Source organism: Hemicordylus capensis, chromosome 17 (genome assembly GCF_027244095.1).
Source record: "Hemicordylus capensis ecotype Gifberg chromosome 17, rHemCap1.1.pri, whole genome shotgun sequence".
Classification (NCBI taxonomy): domain Eukaryota; kingdom Metazoa; phylum Chordata; class Lepidosauria; order Squamata; family Cordylidae; genus Hemicordylus; species Hemicordylus capensis.
This window is the reverse complement of record NC_069673.1, coordinates 9,424,868-9,447,014: the sequence shown is the minus strand read 5'-3', so window position 1 is coordinate 9,447,014 and position 22,147 is coordinate 9,424,868. Positions and strand designations below refer to the sequence as shown.

General features: G+C 48.0%; 2 protein-coding genes across 12 annotated transcripts in view; one reads left to right on the top strand and one right to left on the bottom strand.

The window, feature by feature from the left end:
- The window catches only part of TTC16 (tetratricopeptide repeat domain 16), a 20,165-nt gene extending 3,346 nt beyond the window's left edge, over positions 1-16,819 (top strand). For 2 of the 3 annotated variants that reach the window (XM_053282068.1, XM_053282069.1), the window contains 11 exons: positions 1,487-1,577; positions 2,693-2,833; positions 4,096-4,196; positions 5,273-5,402; positions 7,076-7,290; positions 7,780-8,027; positions 10,246-10,387; positions 11,621-11,786; positions 12,579-12,721; positions 13,488-13,629; positions 14,958-16,819. In XM_053282068.1, coding sequence (XP_053138043.1) covers positions 1,487-1,577; positions 2,693-2,833; positions 4,096-4,196; positions 5,273-5,402; positions 7,076-7,290; positions 7,780-8,027; positions 10,246-10,387; positions 11,621-11,786; positions 12,579-12,721; positions 13,488-13,629; positions 14,958-15,110 — 1,672 coding nt within the window. In that variant the 3' untranslated portion in view covers positions 15,111-16,819. Of the gene's footprint in view, positions 1-1,486; positions 1,578-2,692; positions 2,834-4,095; positions 4,197-5,272; positions 5,403-7,075; positions 7,291-7,779; positions 8,028-10,245; positions 10,388-11,620; positions 11,851-12,578; positions 12,722-13,487; positions 13,630-14,957 lie in introns of those variants that run through there. The other variant, XR_008312747.1, reaches the window with a different exon arrangement.
- On the bottom strand, positions 16,419-22,147 carry TOR2A (torsin family 2 member A). Of its 9 annotated transcripts, none has more exons than XM_053282071.1 (5): positions 21,884-22,147; positions 20,076-20,341; positions 19,341-19,516; positions 18,269-18,396; positions 16,419-17,373 (listed from the first exon to the last, which is right to left on the bottom strand). In XM_053282071.1, exons 1-5 carry the CDS (start codon positions 22,023-22,025, stop codon positions 17,129-17,131), a joined length of 957 nt encoding a protein of 318 aa, XP_053138046.1. In that variant the 5' UTR covers positions 22,026-22,147; the 3' UTR covers positions 16,419-17,128. The 9 variants fall into 9 exon arrangements, with proteins under 9 accessions (XP_053138046.1, XP_053138053.1, XP_053138055.1 ...); XM_053282078.1 differs by having other exon boundaries at positions 20,207-20,341; positions 21,884-22,018; XM_053282080.1 differs by lacking the exon at positions 21,884-22,147 and adding an exon at positions 21,832-21,856 and having other exon boundaries at positions 20,207-20,341.

Genomic DNA, 22,147 nt, shown 5'->3' with positions numbered 1-22,147 from the left:
GCTGTTGCCAGGAAGAAGGGAGTTATTTGTTAGTGGAAGCTAGGCTGGAGGTGCTGAGAAGGACATGTGGCCATGGAGGCTTGGCTACAGGAGAATAACTCTGCAAATCCTTGAAAGACAAGAGGGTAGGAAGCTTGAATTCTCATCAGTGTGGTGTAGTGGCTAGAGTGCTGGACTAGGACCGGGGAGACCCGAGTTCAAATTCCCATTCAGCCATGAAACTAGCTGGGTGACTCTGGGCCAGTCACTTCTCTCTCAGCCTAACCTACTTCACAGGGTTGTTGTGAGGAGAAACCAAAGTATGTAGTACACTGCTCTGGCCTCCTTGGAGGAAGAGCGGGATATAAAATGTAAAAATAAATAAAATAAAATAAAATCAGGAGTTTGGTGAGTTCAAGGCAAGGAGCCCGGGCTTATGGCTTCGGGAAGTTTAGTCTAGGGGAAAGTTTGTTCTGTCAGACTTTGCATTAGGGATGTTATATTTCTTTGCTGTGTGTGCTTTTGCATATTCCTGATACTGTTCTATTATTGTTTACCTGTAATGTAATTAAAATAAGAAATACTAGCCTACGCCTACCCTACCTAGGGCGTTGCAAAAGATTCAATAAACATTTAAGTGTGCCTAAGGCAACCTATTTTTGTAACCTACTAAATATTTTTGAGTGTATCTAAAAAAAAAAAAGCTGAGAGAGCCTCAGACGGAAGCAGTCTGTAGTAATCGAATAAAACTCTTTATTCTGTTTACAAGCCTCTCTGAGTTGGTTTTTAGCTCAGGAAAATGGGTGGGGGGAGATTTCTCTGGTGCAAACATGCCCTCAAACATACAGCAGCTATGCGTTTTTTCACAACGTGTAGGCTTGCACGTGAAAGATTTTTGTACTTGTCCAAGAGCCAAATGAAGAGAGTTTTTTCTGGGTTATCCCACCCCAAGCCCAGAAAGTGTCTGTAGAGAAAAGGGGTGGTGGTGGCAGCATTTTGAACCTACCGATAATACAGAGTGGTTTTAGGAGAAGCCTAGCCATGCAGCTCAGCAGGAATGGTTCACTATTTCTTTCCCTCATGTGAGCTTGCTCTGAGACAAAGGCTTTAATCTACTACACAAGGTTTCAGGCAGGAGTCTTTCCCAGCACTACCCGGAGATGCTGCCAGGGATTGAACTGGGCACCTTCTACATACAGAGCAAGTGCTGTAATGCTGAGCTGTGGCCTCATCCCTTAATGTACTCCCCATCCTTACCATAGAAACATATGTAGCTGTTTTATACTGACTCAGGACATTGGCCCATCTAGCTCAGTACACTGACTGGCAGCGGCTTTCCAAGGCTGCAGACGGGGTCTTTCCCAGCTCTACTTTTTCTGTAACAATTATTATTTCTATTTCCAATATGGTTTTGCTACCAGCTTTCTAGACTAGCCCATTTGTTTTGGTTGAGAAGAGGAGAATAGCATTCTACTCCAAGTTACTAAAGTTTGCTTTCCTTCCCCAGCTGTCAGGAAGGCAACAAGTACTTCTCCCTGGGTGAATGGGAAAAAGCGATCACCTGCTATACCAAAGCTCTGAACCTGGATCCTAGCAAGGTAATGTGGAGATGGTGGTTTTACTTGCATCTGCAAAAACCAAATGGAGAGCTTGCGTGATTTCCACAGTGCCACCTGCTGGTCAGCTCTTGCATTCCAGAAAGAACCTGCCATTTCCCTAGGTCGCCAGAAAAGTAGTAATAAAAATGGGATGGTTTCTCTTTGGAATGCAAGAGCTGGCCAGCAGGTGGAGCTGTGAAAATCGTGCAAGATGTCTGCTCAGCATGCATATAGAGGATAAGATCGCACTAGGAAGGAGCACAGAAGCATCTGTATAGTGAGTAAGATCATGCTTGCAGATCCTGTACTTTATTACTATCTGGAAAGTGGCTATATATTTTTTTTCCTGTGGGGAAATTGGCAGCATCAATGTGGCAGGGTAAGGTGGGGCTGATTTAAACTGGGGAAAACAATGAGGGAGAAGGGTTAACTTTACTCCCCCAGCATTTAGTCCTCCCCACTCTGCTTTTGCTTTTAATTTTACCAATAAACAAATAAATGAAACCCCTTAAGAGACTCTGTTAATTGATCTATCACATTAGACCCTGAGTTGATGCTTCCAGTTACATACACTAAGAGAAGAGTTCTCAAACTTGGATTCCCCCAGAAGCAGTTGGAATACAAATCCCATCATCCTTCCTCAGCTATTGTGGCTGTGGATGATGGAAGTTGTAGTCTAACAATGTCTGGGAAACCCACATTGGAGTATCGCTGGCATTGCTCGGAGACAGTACCCACCACTGGGTAGGGCCTTGATTCCTGAGGAGAAACCCAACTCGGGACCCCGGCAGTAGGGATGTGCACGAACCTGTTCGGAGGCCCTTTTACTGGCCAGTTCGAACATTCTGCAGGGGTGGGTGCAAGTCCCTCCGCCCTGCCCCGCAGCCGGCGCTGGAGTTTTGTAAAATCCCTCGGGGCAACAGCTTCCCCTCCTTCAGCAGGGATTTACGTTAGCGCCCCGAGGGTGTAAGTGCACCCTCCCCCGTCCTACCCCCCCACTCCTACCCCCCCACTCCTTCGAGCCACCCCCTCCCAGTTCCGTGCACATCCCTCCCCAGCTGTGCTTTCCCTCTTCCTACCATACCTGAATGCTGCCTCTGGGTCCTCCTTTGCAGGTGGAGTTGTATTCACAGAAGGCTGAAGCATTCGTCAACCTCTGTGACTTCCAGTCTGCTCTGCTGTACCACCGGAAGGCTTTCTACATGTCGTCAAAGCACCAGCACCTGATGCGACTCGCCTGTGTCTTACACCTGCAGGTGAATCTCCCGAATCTTAATGCCAGCTCAGTCAGTGTTGTTCTCGATCAATCCCTCTCCCTTGGAGTTCTGTTTTTACTGCATTGCCCCAAGAAAATTCTGGTCGTTGTAGCTGGCTGAGGGTACTCCCCATCTTCTGTGACCAAGGATCACGTTCCACTCACAGAATGACAGCCAGAATGGCATGATGGATCACGTGTTGGGCCAAGGAGTCCTGGGTTCAAATCCTAGTTTCAGATATGAAACTCACTGGACAAGGTTTGGGACGGCCTTGGGACTCACTGGATGGCCTTTGCCCTAAGAATTTACTTGGGGCAAAACCGCTCTTCATTCTATGCTTGGGGTGGGATAACCCAGGAAAAACTCTCTTCATTTTACTTTAATGGAGTTCTATCTTGTTCTCGTGAGCTGCCCTGAGCACCATTGCCCTGGAGGGGCAGGATCTAAATATTTAAAATAAAATAAAATGGAAGTTGTGTGTGGGCAGTGGTCCTAGAACACCTTCCTTAGGAGGCAAGGCTACAACACCTGGGCCTTTTTACTTTAGAAAAAAGACGATTGTGGGGAGACATGATCAGTGGTCCCTCAAATTTTTTTCATCTCTGTGCGGAATCAGTTTTGTTCTGGGCAGCAGTATCAAGGCAGTGTGAGCCCACCTGCATTCAGAGTGGGGCCTTCCTGATTCAACCTGAGCGGGACCTAGAATTAACTGAGCGGACATCAGAATGTGCGCATGCCTTAGAGGGAACAGTGGACATGATAGAGGTCTATAAAATCATGCATGGTGTGGAGGAAGTGGATAGAGAGAAATTCTTCTCAACCTCACATAACACTAGAACCAGGGGTCATCCCATGAAACTGATTGCCAAGAAATTTAGGACCATCAAAAGGAAGTACTTTTTCACACAACACACATTTAAGCGATGGAATTCTCTGCTACAAGATGTGGTGACAGCCAGCAACCTGGATGGCTTTAGGAGGGGTTTGGATAAATCCGTGGTCCATCAATGGCTACCAGTCTGAGGGCTATCGGCCACCTCCAGCAGGATGCCTCTGGATATCAGTTGCAGGGGAGTAACAGCAAGAGACAGGGCCTACCCTCACCTCTTGGCTGTGGGCTTCAGAGCGGAATCTGGTGGGCCACTGTGTGAAACAGGACGCTGGACTAGATGGGCTTTCTTGGGCCTGATCTGGCAGGGCTGTTCTTACGTTCCGTTCCCTTCCATGCCCATCTCCAGGCTTCTGTCTTTTTGAATCTGCAGGGCCAGTGTTTGTATGAGCAGAATGTCTACCTGGACGCTCTGGAATCATTCACCCGTGCTTCAGAACTGCAGCCCAGCAATACGCTCTATCGCATGAGGAGGTAGAAACAGACTTGCAGCGCAGAGGCAGTTGCATAGCGAGGAGGTTTGATGCGTGTGTGCCAGCAGGTTTTCAGAATGGCTTCCAGAATTTGATGTCGCGCCACAGTTGACACACACAGACAGGCACCTATTTCCCCAGTTAAATATTCATTTAAAAGAAATCCTGGATGAGTTTGACTTCTAAGAAATGATGACAAGCAAATCTGAAGCCTCCTCTCTTTTCCAGCGGAAGCTGACCTTAGAATAACGATTAGAATAACAGGAAGTCCAGAGCAAAATTTGTTATAAACGATATTTTCCTTAAGGCCTCGGTATAGTTGGCTACCTGAAGGTACTTTGATGGCTGGGGGCTCCTGGCTGATAAAGAAATCCCAGTTGCTTGGATGTGGACCAAAAGGAACAATTTGGGCTGTGGAGAGATAGTGAATGTGTGAGTTTTGCAAGAGGATGGCAAGGTGTTCAAAAGAGACCCTGTCCAGGTTGGAGGAGAGCTGGCTTGGTGGTCACAAGCATGAACTGTCCCCTTTGCTAAGCAGGGTCTGCCCTGGTTTGCATTCAAATGGGAAACTACATGTGAGCAAGGCAAGATATTCCCCTTGAGGGACGGGGCCGCTCTGGGAAGAGCGCCTGCCTGCTTGCATGCAGAAGGTCCTCAGTTCCCTCCCTGGCAGCATCTCCAAGACAGGGCTGGGAAAGACTCCGGCCTGCAACTTTGGAGAAGCTGCTGCCAGTCTGTGAAGACAATACTGAGCTAGATGGACCAAGGGTCTGACTCAGTATGTGGCAGCTTCCTATTTTCCTATGACTGCACGACATGCTTTTCCTCCACCCTCGATAAAACGTGGGGTAAACTGTGTCAGTTGGCTGCCCTTTCTTATCCAGATTGCCACTAGAATGCACTCAGTTTCCTGTCCCCCTCCCTGAATTTTTGCCGACACACAGCCAGTTCTCTGGAGTCCACATGGGTCTGGGATCCCAGCTGGTTGCTCCCCCTACCCAGGTTTTGATCGTGTGAACGGTCTTACTTTGGTTACTAATGCAGATTCACAGAATCCTCTTTTCCTTCTCTTGGTAGCATCGCCTGCCTGGCTGCCCTGAAGAGATACAATGATTGTCTTCAGATGGTCAGTGAAGAGGTTTCTCGCGAGAAGACGAACCCAGATCTCTTTGTCCTGAGGGCTCGGCTCTATGAATACTTTGGAAAGGTAAGGGCTGGTCATGTCCAGTTTGCTTTTCACAGAAAAATAAAACTTCTTCAGAATCTCCGAACCACTTTGTCCTGTTCAGGCAAGCAAAAAGCCTAGGGAGGTGTCCCTAAATGTGGCGTTTTTTGGGTGGTGGTGGTGGTAGTAAGATCATTGTCTTATTTTCTTGTTTTGTTTTTCCTCTACTGAGTGTTCTGTTTATAAATTTTTTAAAAAAAAGTTTTCAGGAAGAATATACTTTTTTGCCCACAGGTGAAATAGTTTCATGTATTCATTTTGTAGAGACTGCGGCTTGAGGGAAAAGTCTTAGCTCAGCAGAAGAGGATCTGCTTTGCACGCAGAAGATCCCAGGTTCAATCCTTGGCAGCATCTCCAGGTAGAGCTGGGCAAGACTCCTGCCTGCAACCTTGAATTGCTGCTGCTGGTCAGTGTAGACAATGCTGAGCTTGATGGAGCAAGGGTCTGGCTTGGTCTATGGCAGCTTCTTATCTAACCCATGTAGAATTGCATTACAAAGACGGTGATATTATTCTAAACGGTTACCAAACTATTTTTTAAAGTTAATGTCAGAACTAATGTGAAGCCCCCCCACCAAAAACAACACCACCAGTTAAACCTGGAAATGAGCCTGCGTTTTAACAGTTTGAGAGAGGAGAGCTGGTCTTATGGTAGCAAGCACGACTTGTCCGCTTAGCTAAGCAGGGTCTGCCCTGGTTGCATTTTAATGGGAGACTAGAAGTGTGAGCACTGGAAGAGATTCCCTTTAGGGGATGAAGCCGCTCTGGGAAGAGCAGAAGGTTCCAAGTTCCCTCCCTGGCAGCATCTCCAAGATAGGGCTGAGAGAGACTCCTGCCTGCAACCTTGGAGAAGCCGCTGCCAGTCTGTGTAGACAATACTGAGCTAGATGGACCAATGGCCTGACTCAGTATATGGCAGCTTCCTATGTTCCTATGAATCTTTGACAGTCAGTGGGCTTGTTCTCTTCTTCCTAAATACAAATATGACAAATAATTGTATACCCCTTTTCAACAAAAGTTCCCAAAGCGGTTTAGATAGATAGAAAGATACAAAGATGGAAATAAATGAAGGAATGAAATGGCTCCCTGTCCCCAGAGGGTTCACAATCGAAATAAGAAACATAAGATAGACACCAGCAACAGCCACTGGAGGGATACTGTGCTGGGCATGGATAGGGCCAGTTGCTCTCCCCCTGCTCAATTCAGAGAATAGGAGCATAGGAAGCTTATACTGAGTCAGACCCTTGGTCCATCTAGCTCAGTATTGTCTACACAGACCAGCAGCAGCTTCTCCAAGGTTGCAGGCAGGAGTCTCTCTCAGCCCCGTCTTGGAAATGCAGCCAGGGCGGGAACCTTCTGCATGCAAGCTCTTTAAAAAGGTGCCTCTTTGCTCAGTAAGCAGGGGGTCTAAACAGGGTCGGAGGGGCGCCCAGCCAGGGTAAGAGAGCCAGGCACTCTCCCCATTGGCGGGTCACGTGTTTGCAAAGGCCAAGGCAGAAGGAGAAGAGAGTGACCGTGTGGGAGCTGGCACGGCCCATCCACATTCTGTCCCCAGCATTTTTTTTCAAAGGTGGACAAAAGTCCATCCTACCTAGCTCATTGTGATAATGAACCCTAATATTGCTGCTGCTGCTTCCTTTTTCTGTCTCTCCCTAGGCTATATTCACTTTTTACAACCTCCAGGAGGCTCTGGCGTTGGATCCTGGGCACAGTGAGGCTCGGATTATGATGGAGAGGTTGAAGAAGGAAGCTCAGAAGAACAAGGACCGTGCCGTGAGTAAGGCGGTGAAGGGGAACCTGAAGGGAGCCTTGCTGAAGATCAACCGTGCGATCGAGTACAGCCCCGAGAATGCCGACTACTTCCTCTTCCGGTACCAGTCATGCCAGTGTTGGGCTTTGCTGGAAGGATGCCACTCGCTCTCGCGCTGCAACTCTGGTTGGTGGGTGGCTAGTCTGGATTTCGGTGCCGGAGATGTCCCAGATTCTGCGCTTGGGTTAAATATGCCAATTGGAGATGCTGATGATATTCCAGGGTATTTTGTGAATCTCGAACTCGGAGCTGGCCCTGGGGGTGGGGTGGGGGGGGCAATCAGTTACTGTGCCATGTAAACCACTTCCCCTGAAGAAGAGTTTTACTCGGACCGCATCGGGATGTAGTCTTTAATAAACCGTATTGCACCGTCCCTATTTCCTTCCGGCCCACTTTAGGGCACGGGGCCGTAGTCCAGTGGCTGAGAGAGATTCCTGCCCGAAACCTTGGCCAGCCGCTGCCTGCCAGAGTAGACAATACTGAGCTAGATGGACCAAGGGTCTGACTCAGTATACAGCAGCTTCCCCCCTTCTTGTGGTGTCTGTGGCAGAGGGAACCTCCTGAGGAGGCTGAAGGACTTCAACGCTGCCATCGACGATTACCTGGGCGCGGTGGAGCTCTGCAAGGAGGAGGAAGGCGAGGCGCTGCGCCTGGAAGCTCAGAAGCAGGTGCTGCTGACGTACAATGACTTTGCCGTGCACTGCTACTCCAAGGGCTTCTACGAGGAGGCCGTGCTGCTCCTGAACAAGGCCATCAAGGGGGAGAAGAATGAGAAGGGGCTCTACATCAACCGAGGAGGTAAAGGGTTCTTTCGGGGCAGGGCTGCACCGCTTCGGAGCTCCTGCAGATGTTGGACGGGGTGGCGAGAGGGCAACTTTAAACATAGATGGTAGGTGCTTACCAGTCTGTCAGTCCGCTCTGCGCATGAGCGGAGGCCAGGTCAGTTTCAGAACCACAACGCGGTGCCCTGCGGGCGGGCTGCTGGCGGGAGTGCAGGACCGGTAAGTATCTTCCAACTACTTGTAAAGGTTCCCGGCCGCCCTTTAGAAGTCTTATTAAAGCCAGGATTCCCCTTTGCCTAGTAAAGGGGAATCTTCACCAGATTCCCCTTTACAAACATAGCCCCTCGCACGGCCGAACCGGTTCGAATCGGTCCGTCACGGACCAGGCTCAGTTCAGTTCGATCACGGACCGGACTGCCTCTCCTGAGGCTGGTCCAGTTCGTAATCAAGCTGTCGAACCGGTCGGGTTTGCGGTGGGCCGGTTCGCGACTGAATGGTTCGTGCTCACCTCTAGTGACTATTGACCCCAGCATAGCTGTTGCTGGTGTCTGTGGTTGGATTGGGAGCTCCTTGGGGCAGGGCACCATCTTCTCATTTCTTTCACTTTGGGATTTTTGAGGGTTGACAAGGAGGTTGGGCAGGTGGCCAGTAAATGATTGCCCCCCTCAAGGAAAGGTCGGCCTCATTAGGTAGCCCCTTAACTGGGCCCATTTGTACATGGGTTGGGAATTATCCCTGCTCACTGGGCCAAGAGGTACCTATTCAAAATGGCCGTGCTCTTGTATTTAGCAGGGGGAGAGCAACTGTGCCCCTGCAGCCCAGCCATAGAGTCTCTCCAGGGGCCGTTGCTGGGGTCTCCTCTTGGACTGGGAGCCCTTTGGGGCAGGGAACCATCTTCTCCTCCCTTCCGCCATGGAAACCTCTCCGGGAACCTTTTTTGGTTGAACAGCAGGGCAGGCAGGAGCTCTGTCAATAATAAATGAGCGGCCCCCTCAGGGAAAGGTCGGCCTCATGAAGCGTCGCCCGCTAACTGGGCCAAGGGGCAGCGGTTCAAAATGGCGGCTCTCTGGTTTAGCAGCAGGAGAGGATAGAGTCTCTTCAGCGGCTGTTGCTGGTGTCTCCCTTGTGCTCCTTTTTAACCTGTTACCCCTTTGGGGCAGGGAACCATTTTGAGGCCCCCAGTTTGGGAATCACGCCTGCTAACTGGGCCAAGAGGCACTTATTCAAAATGGCCGCACTCTTGCATTTAGCAGGGTTAGGGGGCAAGGAATCGTCTTCTCTCATTGGGGAACCTTGCGAGTAGAGAACCGTCTTCTCTCGTTTCCCTGCTTTAGCAACTCTTTTGGTTGAAAATCAGGATGGGCAGGAGCTCCGTCAATAATAAACGAGCGGCCCCCTCCGGCAAAGGCCAGCCTCGTGAAGTGGCCGCTGCTCCCTGGGCCAAGGGGCACCAGTTCAAAATGGCGGTGCTCTCCTATTGAGCCTTCAACCTGTGGTCCTCCAGACATTGCTGAGCTACAACTCCCATCATCCCCAGGGACAATTTATTGTGGCTGGGGATGGTGGGAGTTGTAGTTCAGTGACGCCTGGAGGACCATGAGTTGGGAACATTTTATTTATTTACCTTTATTTATCATTTCTCGACGTAAACCACCCTGAGCCGTTTTTGGAAGGGCGGTATAGAAATTGAATGAATGAATAAATAAATAGAAATTGAATGGATGGATAGATAGATAGATAATATTGAGCAGAGCATCCCTCCAATGGCAGTTGCTGGTCTCTGGTGTTCCTGTTTAGACTTTTGGGGGGCAGGGGACCATTTTCAGGCCCTCTTGTGACACACAGCCTGGGAATCAGCTCTGCGAAATGGGCCAGGAAACGTGTCTCCATCCAGCCCAGGACTGCCTCCCTCCAGCAGCTGTTGCTGGAGTTCTCTCCCTTGGATTCCTTTGGGTCTAATCATGATGGTCACAAAACATGACCATCAGTTGATTAGACCCTCAATTCATCATATAAATTGATGGTGTGCTAGAACTCAATAACAAGACATAACAACAGGTCCTTCCTTTAGTGCAGAGCCTCTCCAACCCGAGTCTCCAGAGACTGTCGGACTACAGCTCCCATCACCCCCAGCCTTGTGTGGTGGGGGTGATGGGAGTTGTAGCCCAACCGCATCTGGGAACCTAGGCTTGAGGACCCCCACTTGAGAGGGACTCTTGGCTTTCCTCCTTCAGACTGCTTCCAAAAGCTGGGCCAGATTGACTTTGCCATGGCGGATTACCTTCAAGCCCTGGACTTGAAGCCCTCGGACCTTGGCCTCCAGAAGCGCATTGCCTGCCTGTACAATGAGATGGGTCTGCAGGACTTTGGGAGGAGGTATGCCGGAGTTGGGGGTGATGGATTTCCCCCCCAGGTCTCTCAAAAGTCCCAATGGGGTTCAGCCCAATCAGTCAACAACTCCAGAGGAACCGCTCCTCACACCGAAGGCAAGTGTCTCACGCTACCTCATCATGGAAAGGTTGCCCCCCTGACCTTAAGGCAAATCCAGGGAGTTGTTCTACTTTGTGCTTCTCCCTCTTGAACAGAGCTGGGAAGCTCCCTAGAAAGAACTTTCTAGAAGTTCTAGAAAGCTCTCCGACCACTGTTCCATGTGAACTAGGGTTGGAGACGCACCATGACTGGTTTCTAGGTAGGAAACCTTGCAGGGAGGGGAATAGTTGAACTGGGGAAACGGCTCCGAGGGAAAGGGTTGGACACCCTCTCTCCCCTTGCCATGAAGGTGGGGCTGCAGCTCAGTGGAAGAGCGTCTGCTTGGCATGCAGAGGTTCCCAGGTTCGATCCCTCGTAGCATCTTCGGGTAGGGCTGGGAGAGATTCCCACCTGAAACCTCGGAGAGCCACTAGCCTCCTTTTCAGAGGGCCACCAGCAAGTTCTTCACACAGCAGGCTTTACCGCAAGGCTTTACCGCAAGGTTTTACTGCAAACTCGAAGTACTCCCTAAAAGCAAAGTGTGCCGTCGAGTCAGCGTTGACTCGTGGCGACCACAGAGCCCTGTGGTTGTCTTCAGTAGAATACAGGAGGGGTTGACCATTGCTGCCTCCTGCGCAGTGTGAGATGATGCCTTTCAGCATCTTCCTCTATCGCTGCTGCCCGATACAGGTGTTTCACCAGCGGGGATTCGAACTGGCAACCTCTGGCTTGCTAATTAAGTCATTTCCCCGCTGCGCCATTAGGTGGCTTTTAGTCCCTAAAACCCGACACAATTTATTTTTTAAACCCCAGATTTACACTGCCCAGAACTTCTGGATGGGGCGGTTTATAAATGTAGTTAATAATAATAATAACAACAACAACAATGACGACACTCTTAATGCTTAGTGAAAAACCCAAATCGTGTGTGAAGTGCTCCCCACTCCGATAGCTTGCAGGGACTGCTAGGTAAATCTGCCTGATATGTGAACGCACACCTTCCATTCCAGAGGAGATGCAAACGAAAGGGCTTTAAAAGTCCCATGTGAAAAACGCCCAGGCTGCTGTTACCCCTGCTTGTATGTTAAGTGTAGTTTGGCCCTTGCATCTGGCTAGTCTGTCCCTTCTGATTCCTTTCAGGCGATACGTGCAAGCAGAATCGTATTTCTCCCAGGCTATCGAGCATAACCCCCGTGAGCTCACGTACTACCTGCACCGGGCCAAAAGCCGCATGTTTCTGCAGGAGGTGATGAAGGCCAAGGAAGACGTTGTGACGGCCGTGCTGCTGGACTCCAAAAGGGAGGAGGTATCTGTCTGACCAGACGCCCTTTAGGCATTAATTTCCGCTCCTCTCCATCCGCTGTGAGAAGGTATCATTTAACACTTTCATGGTGCTGTGCTTGTGCATTGGCACTACCAGTGCTTGCGTTGAGGAAGAGACAAAGAGGAGGTCACAAGAGTTTGGTGGGAGGTGAGAGGCATAGACTAGCAGAGCTGGTTCTGAAGAATCCAGGCCAAACCGTACCCTTGCTAACCGAGCGGAGAGACACTTTTAAAAAGTGGTGATTCTCTCTCTTGAGCAGGGGGAGAGCAACTGGTTCTATCCGTCCCCAGCACAGCATCCCTCCAGTGGCTCTTGCTGGTGTCTATCTTAGGTGTTGTTGTTTTTAAGGTTGTGAACCCTTTGGGGACAGGGAGCTTTCTTTCTTTCTAACCTGCTTTAAGAACTTTGACTGCCAAGCAGTATATAAATATTCGTCATATTCGGGTTTGCCAGAATCCAAGACTAGATTCCCCCATGTTGTGTTTGACGTTGGAAATTGGGGGTTTGTTTTAGATTCCGCGTCCTGTTCCCTTTGGGTAAATAACAGGAATTGTTAATCACAGGAATTATTGGGTAAATAACAGGAATGGTATATTTTGGGGAAATACAGGAATTGTCTGGTTAGACGATACAGAGCTAGATGGACCAAGCTGGTTTTACCCATAAACGGCTAGGTGGACCAAGGGTCTGACTCGGTAGAAGGCAGCTTCCTATGTTCCTTTCAGCGGAATTACTCTCTATTAGACATTTTCTTTCCCGTTTATTATTTTGCAGGTCCACACTCTGGCAAACAACCTCTTCCCAGGGGAGTCCCTTCACCTTATCCTCAACAGTAAAATCGGAGAGCTTGCCAAAGCCCTTCTGGATCGAAGACTAGAAGCCTTCTTGCCCTACAAAGCTTTGGCTAACCAGGAAAGGTACTGCTATCCACACAAGCACTCTATTTCATTTTTACATTTATATCCCACTCTTCCTCCAAGGTGCCCAGAGTGGTGAACATGATTATTTTTATCCTCACAACAACCCTGTGAGGTAGGCTAGGCTGAGAGTTAAGTGATTGGCCCAGATATGTGGGAGATGGCAATGGTAAACTCCTCCTGTATTCTACCAAAGAAAAACCACAGGGCTCTGTGGTCGCCAGGAGTCAACATCGACTCGACAGCACACTTTACTTTACTGTATACAATACAGGAGCTTATTTACAGAAACCCAAAAGGTCGAGGCCTCATTCCTCCACAAAGCCCGCCTGATAAATTATAGCATCCAGTGGGGTCTCGAGACCATAACATTCCGTGGGTTCGCCTTTGGCCATTGTGACTGGGGATGCTGGGAGTTGTAGTCCAAGCAGATCTTGGGACAACATCTGGAGACAGTTGAGAACCCTCGCCTTGTTCCAATGGGAAAACCAGCTGGTGTTCTCAGTTGATTTGAACATCTGCAGCTATTGGCAGTTTGGGTCTAGAAGACTTCTAGTCTGTTATAAGAGGGATGGGAGACCACAGAGCTGAAGATGGTTTTGTAGGCACAGGAAGGGCCTGTTGGGGTAGCTGAAGGAAAGCCATGTTCAGGACTTTGCAGTTGAATCTTTCAAGCAGTGATGACCTACATACTCCCTGGCAGACTTTTGCATGCTGTGTTCTGCAAAGTTTCATTTTGTTTTCTGCCTCTGACATCCTCCTGCAGGCTAGAGGTGCCCGTAGTTGATCAGCCAAAGGATGTCTACGTTCAAAACGAAGAGCCAGAGAAGCCCGAGGGAGAGAAGCAGATTTCTGAAGAGAAGAGACTGCAGGAGAGGCTAGCTGTCTGCAAGAAGAAGTCAATCAAAGTGAGTCTCGCCTGTTAGACAGGCAAGGTTGGAGCCAGTTTTCAAGGCAGTGACATTTCCCCACTTAGACGTCAAGTTAATTTGCTTAGAATTCATACATCTAGAGAGGTTCTGGAATGTGTTCTCTCTTGAAATAAGAGCCTCCCATCTTTGGCAGCTTTTAAAAAGGCACTGAAGACACATTTATTCACCCAGGCTTTTAATTAGATCTATGGTTTTAAATTTTTAATGTTGGTTTTAAATGAGTTTAATGTTAATGATTTTAATGTTTAAATGAGTTTAATTGTTTAATTGATTTTGTTTTGATTTTGTTTTCTTTTTATTTTGTTGTAAACCACTCAGAGTCATTTTTGGAAGGGTAGTGTATCAATCAATCAATCAATCAAATAAATAAATGTAGGTGTTCCTCCATAAGAGCATAGGAACTCATAGGAATATAGGAAGCTGCTTTATATTGAGTCAGGCCACTGGTCCATCTAGCTCAGTGTTGTCTTCACAGACTGGCAGCCGCATCTCCAAGGTTGCAGGCAGGAGTCTCTCTCCGCCCTAGCTTGGAGATGCTGCCAGGGAGGGAACTGGGAACCTTCTGTGTGCAAGTATGAGGATGCTCTTTCCAGAGCGGCCTCATCCCCTAAGAGGAATATCTTACAGCGCTCACATGTAGTCTCCCATTCAAATAAAAACCCAGGGTGGACCCTGCGTAGCAAAGGAGACAATTCCTGCTTGCTATGCCAGGATTAGTTCTTCTCATGATGCACCTGTGATTCACGCAAAGCATCTTTTAAAAACAAGATTTTATCATTTGTGACTTGCAGACTGGGCCTGTATTACTTGTGATGCACAAAGTCTTGCAAACCAAAGATATTAGCCATAGGCTTCTTGATTTTGTTGCCAGCCTAGGTCCCCTCTGCTGCTGCCAATTCAAGTTGTCATGCCCCTGGCAGATATATGGTGGGAGGATTGTAGCTTTGTGGTAGAGTAAGGGAGGAGAGCTGGTCTTATGGTAGCAAGCATGACTTGTCCCCTCTGCTAAGCTGGGTCCACCCCGGTTTGCATTTGAATGGGGTACAAGCCATGAGCACTGTAAGATATTCCCCTCAGGGCCCACGCTGGGTTGAGCATCTGTATGCTTGCATGCAGAAGATTCTAAATTCCCTCCCAGTCATCTCCAGATAGGCCTGGAAGAGACTCCTGCCTGTAACCCTGGAGAAGCTGCTACCAGTCTGGGAGGACAACACTAAGCTAGATGGACCAGTGGTCTGACTTGGTATAAAGCAGCTTCCATTGTTGACTTTTCTCAAAGCGTTGCTGTGTTGTATGTCTGGCAGGTAAACGAAGAGCTGAAGGAAGCCCGCGAGAAGAAGGCGTCTCTGGAACACAGTACTGTCCAGCTGCAGGCGCGCTCTCAATTGTCGGTGAAAGAGCACACAGAAGAACCCTACCACTGGAAGACGTTCACCCAAGGCATCGGTCACTTTTAGTTAAAACTCTTTGAACCCTATACTGGAAGTCAGATGGGCCTACATGCACATTGATCCATATGCCTGTCTTATAACATTAACACATTTTAAAAAGTCCCCTGTAGAGTACCGAAATCGGATACAAAGGTGAGTTTTGGGTGGTAATTTTGGTTCAGGGGTGTGTGTGTGGGGAGGGAGGACACCCCTCTTCTAACTTCTACTGTTTCCATACCCCCTGAAATCTCACTAAGTTGGCACAATGCATGCATTTCAATTTTTATTCTAAATAAAACAGATTGAGTACAGAAAATATTTTTATTTCCCAGAGGTTTTTTTAAAACCGGATTCCCCGCTATAAGGCTATATGGGAAGTTTCTGCTTTCCTCGAGGTCCTCTTGTCCAGTGGAAGTATTGTCAGAAGAATAATCTGTTCTGCCACTCTCCCTTGGAGCCTGTATATTTGGAGAAAGCTGGAAAAGGATTGTGGACAGCATACATGCTGGGGCTTATTTTTGCATAACTCACAACACATCGGCATTGAGGTCTAGGCACACAAAAGTAGCAGCTTCAGATCACTTATTAGCCTCTGCCCAATACAGCACTGGAATATTTCATAGGGATGTGCATGGAATCCAATCAAATTCAATTCAAATTTGGCTGGATTTGAATCAATTTGATTTGGAACCACTGAATAGAATGGAGATTCGTTTGAATCAATCTGAATCCAGCTGAATTCGAATAGATTTGAACGAATCCCCACACTATGCAGTGGTTCCAAGTCGAATCTATTCGATTCAAATCGAATTTGGTAGAATTTCGTGCACATCTCTATTACTTCAGCCCCTCTGTTAGCTTGTAGACTTCTAAGGCACTTTATGGTGGCAAATCTGAAAAGCAGACTCTGTTCTTTCTTGCACAGGAAAGGGGACATACAAGGTCCCATTGATTTCTCACAGGGCAGTTCAGACAATCGACGAGAGGGCAGGAGAATCCGGAGCCAGGCGCCCTCCTGATTTATTTTGATCACGTGTTCTATAAAAACAAGGCTGGAAACGAGCTTGATTGTCAGGTAAGCCCCAGCTGGCTAGAATGAGTGCCTGCACCCAGATTCTGTCCCAAGCTTTTGAACGAGGTAGGCAGGAAAATTGTCGTAACCTGATGGGGCTTGACTGATGATCAAGCTCCCTGCCTCTGACTTTGTTTTTATCTAACACGTTTTGAAAATTGGGAGTGTACCCAGCCCCGAATTAGGGTAGGAGGCTCATCCTACCATAATGTCGACTGTGTGAACTGCCCTAGGTTTTTACAAGAAACCCTATAAATACAATCTTAAACCCCGAGGAGGTAAGAGATTTATTTTCGGCTATCTATACAAAGACTGGTCTTCTTTAATTACACTAGTTGATTTATATTGCCCTTGACATTTTTACTAATAGCACCTCATCACAATACGGAAAACAAACCCTTGTAAGTTTGCCACACAGAGCTTAACCCATATACTTCAAGACTTCTGAGTTTCATCCCTAGGAGGATGGCAGCTTCCAGCTCATTCATATTGTCACAGTGTGTTTCAAAATGCGATTGAATAAAGTCGAGGTAAGATTTTAGGGCCCCAGGAAAAACCCATTCAAGTGTGCTGTATTAAGAAATCCAAATGTGATAGCTGCCAGTTCTTTAAAAAAGTCTGTATAACTGTGTTATTAAAAAAACCAGCCAAGTTTTCCTCCCAATACACATAGCTGCTTCTCCTTTGTACTCAGAGATTCCACACCTTCATACGTCTCAGGGCAAAGTATAACTCTTGATAAAGTGCTTTTTGTTGTTGTTGCTGAGCAAGTCAGCATTACTTTGTGTTCCCATGTCAATGCTCTGGAAAGTCTCTCCCTTGGTCTTAAAGTCATGACGGACAGAGAAAGGTGGTCTTTGGGTGAATAGCTCACATCCCCAAATGGCCTCTGTGGGTTCGGGGCACCCCCCGGCATCTAGTGAAGTCTTTTCATGCAAGTAAACAGACTCAGGATAAAATGTCACTACACCGGTCAGAGGAAGAATTGGACACGCGAAGACACAGTTTTGCAGCCTGTCGAGGAGAACACCTTTTCCTCTTCCGGGAAGTAAGGGATGCTTTCGGCCACTGCCTGAATGACATCTGGCTGCAGCTGTAGGCCTTGGCTGGCAATCTCATTTGCTACACACTGCTTCACATGGTGCTGCTTCAGAGGGAGGAAAGGCACAAGGACGTCGATCAGGCGCTGTTCAATTATTCCGGACTTCCAAAACCCATCTGCAGGAGGAAGAAAAAAAGAGATTGCAGGCTTTTATGGAACAAATTTTAAGCTAGGGAGATACCCATACCCTGCAAGCACAAACTAGAAGTGATGTGGTTATAAGTCATGTGGTGTTATATAGGGTCACTTCTAAATTTCTACTGGGGGGCGGGGCACAACAGGGCAATGTTGTGACACACTGAGGTCCTAAGCTACATCGAGCTTAAAAGGCCCTATCACATTACCAAAAAAGTTAATATTCTAACAAAAAGGACAATGGACACAGAAACAGAGCTTTATTTTAACTTGGCAATGAAAAACTAGTAAGCTGTGAAAGCAGTTATCTTGCAATAAGCCTATTTGCTTTAGAAATCCCTTTAAATGAAAATAGATGAAGTAAAACTTGAAATTTACTCTCTTTTTTTAAAAAATTCAGAGGCCTCTCCTAAGGTCCTTAAAGTGTGCCATCGAGTCGGTGTCGACTCCTGGCGATCACAGAGCCCTGTGGTTGTCTTTGGTAGAATATAGGAGGGGTTGACCATTGCCGCCTCCCGCACAGTCTGAGAAGATGCCTTTCAGCATCTTCCTACATCGCTGCTGCCCGATAGAGGTGTTTCCCATAGTCTGGGAAACATACCAGCGGGGATTCAAACAGGAAACCTCTGGCTTGCTAGTCAAGTCATTTCCCTGCTGCACCATTAGGTGGCTTAATCAGATGCTGGAGGCATGGGAACACAGCATGGGCAGGTGGTATGAAACCTTTTCCCAGCTGCCTCCCCAAAACACTTTCTCCTGGAGTAGCTCAGAAATGGCAAGTAACCTCAGCTTGGGAGTGGGGGAGTGGTTTGCTGGGGATATGTATGGTTAAGGGAAGAGTTCAGCACCTCACTCACTCCTGCCAAGGATACTCACTCTGGGGATTTTGAAAAACGGCTTCCAAAACGGACGCTTCCAGATCTTTAAAGCTGATCTCCTCCCGGTCTTTACGGGCCCACCAGAGTTCCAGAGTCATTCGGTTAATCTGCTCCCCACCAGCATTGCTACCAGAGAACAAGGTAGGATGTTAGAGGAAGAAGCCGGTCCTGCAAGATGAATGCACACCTTGTTCACAGGGATGGAAACGCATGATGGGCTCCTGAAAACAAGCCTGACGTTGGATGTTTTCGAGCAGGAGAAAACTCCAGTCAGAACTACAGACCTTGAAGCAAGGCAAGATCAACTGAAACTTGCTCACAAAACCCGCGGAAACCATGGGCTTAGTTTTAGAATTTCCAAAAAAGCAAATGTAACGGGAATATGATAGTTTCTATATCCACAGCCACTATTTATCTTCAATTGGGCTCTCTTCTACCTACAGACCTTGATAGCGGGAACGCTTTAGCCACGGAGTATTACTCCAATAGAGGAAGTCCAAATATTTTAAATAATAGAGGATTTCTTATTTCATAAAGAAAAACAAACAATGCTCCTTCCCAAGAAATAGACACATCAGACATAGGAAGCTGCCATATACTGAGTCAGACCCTTGGTCCATCTAGCTCAGTATTGTCTTCACAGACTGGCAGCGGCTTCTCCAAGGTTGCAGGCAAGAGTCTCTCTCGGCCCTATCTTGGAGATGCTGCCAGGGAGGGAACTTGGAACCTTCTGCTCTTCCCAGAGCTGCTGCGCTGGCTGTTTTGCCAGGTTCTCCTCGCCCGACGAGGTAGCCTGCAGTAGGCAGGGGCACAACCAGTTAGTTTGCTCCTCTCTCAGCTTCTTTCTTGGCAGTTAACTCCCAACTGACATTACAGCACAAATCTATAGAATTCTTCCTTTCAACAGTTCCCATGCTTAACCCACTAACCCACCCACCCCCAAATAACACAAACACACAAATGATTCTTAGTTGGCTCTTCACAGGGGGAGTACAGAACAATTAAGGCCTCGAGTAGCCAAGCCACAACGGGGAAGATACACGCGTATCTGCCATTAGATCAGTTTCTACCTAATAAAAATGAAGATAGCTTTTCTGTAGTTGGTTCCAAACACAACCCAGGACTGTCCCAGAAACGGAATAATCACGTCGATCAAGCCTGGGTGCATCTTATCCATCTCATCAAAGAGAAACACTGAACGGCCACAACGTGTCAGATTCCCCTGGATCCAGTTCTTCAGATCAATCTGCAAGACGATGGGGAGAAGAAGAAGAAGAAAAGCCCTTCAAGCAGCAACACAAATACAAGGAAAGGAGCCAACTACTACAAACAGCAATGTTTAACACAAGCTAATAATGCTTTTCAGAGATGTGCACTAGGCAGTTTCAGTTATTACTCACAAAATGCTACTCACGAGGACTCCTAGGGACAGTTTTAATCGATTTAAACAAAAAATTGATTAAAAAAATTTTTTTTAATCAACTCTGGTGTAGGTGCATGAGGAAAAAAAAGGAGATGAAAAGAGCATCACACTCATAATGTTTTCCTTGGAAGCCTTCTGCGAACGCACAGTGCCACTTTACATTTGGATTCAACGACAAATGAAGTTTATGTAACATATCTAAGTTCAGGCATGATTAAAGTGGCAAAGCAACAGAATAGATTTATCAGGCAATGCAACTGCTAATAAATTCAACCTGCACAAGAGTTAAGAGTGCTCCATTGTTCTTGAAAAGTGCCACGTTTGACTAGCATGAAGCCGCCTGAGTGAAGACAACTTGTGATTCAGTACTGAACCTTCTCACCTTGTACTGGTCAATGTGTTCCACGTGAGGGAAGTGAACTATTGGGGAGAACCGGTGAACGAAAGGGCTCCGAAGCCCATCCCGGAAGAGGTAGCGAACCAGCAGAGAACTGACATAGGTTTTCCCTGTACCTGTCCAGCCATGAAACGACATCACGAGAGGCTTCACGGGGTCCTGATTGTTCACAAACTCCCTCAGCCCTTTCACCACCAGTTGTCTGGCCAAATGCTGGCCGACCAGATTTAGGGCCAAGTCACATTCCAGACCTAGGATGGATCACAATCAAGATACGAAGTGTCGGTGAAAAGAGATGCTTTTAAAGCTATCCATTTCCTTTCCCCTCCAACTGCAATAAGTGGTATTTAAGTTTAGCAGTGGTGTCTGCCAATAAAACATTGGCAGACACCACTGCTAAACTTAAATACCACCTTCTTCTCAAATATGGCCTACCACCCCAGCTCCCTTAATCCATCCCATTAATTTGTCCAAGGTCTTCCTCCCCGATCCATAATCCCATGTTTGAAAAAACTACTGTTACTCTGCTAGACAAAGGAGATCTGTCACTCACATTTCTCACTCCTTTCAAGGATCTATCAAGAATTCCTTTTCTGGCAGGGACTGTTCATTACCAATCTCCCAACAGTAATCCCCGTCCAGCAAAATATTCCATAAAGCCAGATTTCAAATGCAACATGCCATTCCCATTTACTAACTCCTCGACTTCGTTGTCCACTAAAGTTGTGCTGTCGAGTTGGTATTGACTCCTGGTGACCACAGAGCCCTGTGGTTGTCTTTGGTAGAATACAGGAGGGGTCTGTCATCTCCCATGCAGTATGAGAGGATGCCTTTAAGCATTTTCCTATATTGCTGCTGCTCAATAGAGGTGTTTCCCATAGTCTGGGGAACCTACCAGTGGGGATTTGAATCAGACTCTTGCTCCCTAGGCAAGTTACTTCCCCGCGGCGCCATTAGGTGGTTTGGTACCTCCATTAAGGTTTTCACCCTTCTTCCATACCTATTGTACAGTCACTCTTCAGCCTCACGCTTAAGTTTCGGTTTCACTTTCTGTTAAGTTTCGGTTTCACTTTCCATAGAAAGGGCAGCAGACCACCTGGGAAACTGTGTGCCCCCACTCTCACAGATTCCCTCTAATCCTACATACAATTCCCTGGGAGTAAGCCCCGCACGCATATGCCCAGGCCTATTTCCAAGTAAACCAGTATAGGACTGGGCTGCGTACTTTATATGTATGTATTTAAGCGTATTACACATTTATAGCACCCTTCCTCAAAGCAGCCGAGGTCAGCATGCACGCCCATCACTTACTTCATCGTCACAACAACCCTGTGAGGCAGGCTAGACTAAGCTTCGTAGCGGAGGGGCAGTTTTGAATTCAGATCTCCGAGGTCCTCGTAGGGCACTCGGACCATTCCATCAGGGAATGACCCATTTCCTCCCCTCTGTCAAAAAATCCCTCTTCCTACCTAAAAAAAACCCCTTTAGAAAATCCCCATCCTTGTCTTTTCAAACATGCTATAGCTCCCCTTCTATCAGGGTTTCTCGCCTCCAAATTCCTCCCCTCTGCTTTCTTTAAACCAGGCCTGCTCAACTCCCCCCCATGTCTTTAGACTACAACCCCCATAATCCCCACCATAGTGGCCAATAGCCAGGGATTATGGGCGTGGTAGGCCAATAGAAGTGGAGCAGCCCTGCTTTAAACCCACAGTGGTCTCCCATTCATGCCACCACCACCCACTTCCGGGGGACTCTTGTCTCGCTGGCTGCTCCTGGGGCGGGGGGTCGCCTACCGGTCAAGTTCGGCCGGAAGTCGCACTCGCAGGCGGCGGAGAAGCTGCAGTGCCAGGCGCTCAGGCCCCAGGGGGCGCCCGAGCCCACCAACCCCATCAGAGGCAGCAGCAGGAGGAGGAGGCGTCTCCCTCCCCCCTCCATAGCGCTCTGCGGGAGCGCTCTGAGCCCGCACGCCCGCCTCCACGACGAGGCTCCCAGCCTGCACCGCGGCTCGAAGGGGGCTGGAGCGGGATGGCGCTTTCCCCCGCCCGCGTCCAGGCGGG

Coding starts and splice junctions, on each gene's coding strand:
- TOR2A (XM_053282071.1), bottom strand. CDS start 22,025: ATGGAGGGGGGAGGGAGACGCCTCCTCCTCCTGCTGCTGCCTCTGATG. Junction 20,342..21,883: donor CTTCCGGCCGAACTTGACCG/GTAGGCGACCCC, acceptor GATCCATCCTAG/GTCTGGAATGTGACTTGGCC. Junction 17,374..18,268: donor CGTTTTTCAAAATCCCCAGA/GTGAGTATCCTT, acceptor TTCCTCCTGCAG/ATGGGTTTTGGAAGTCCGGA.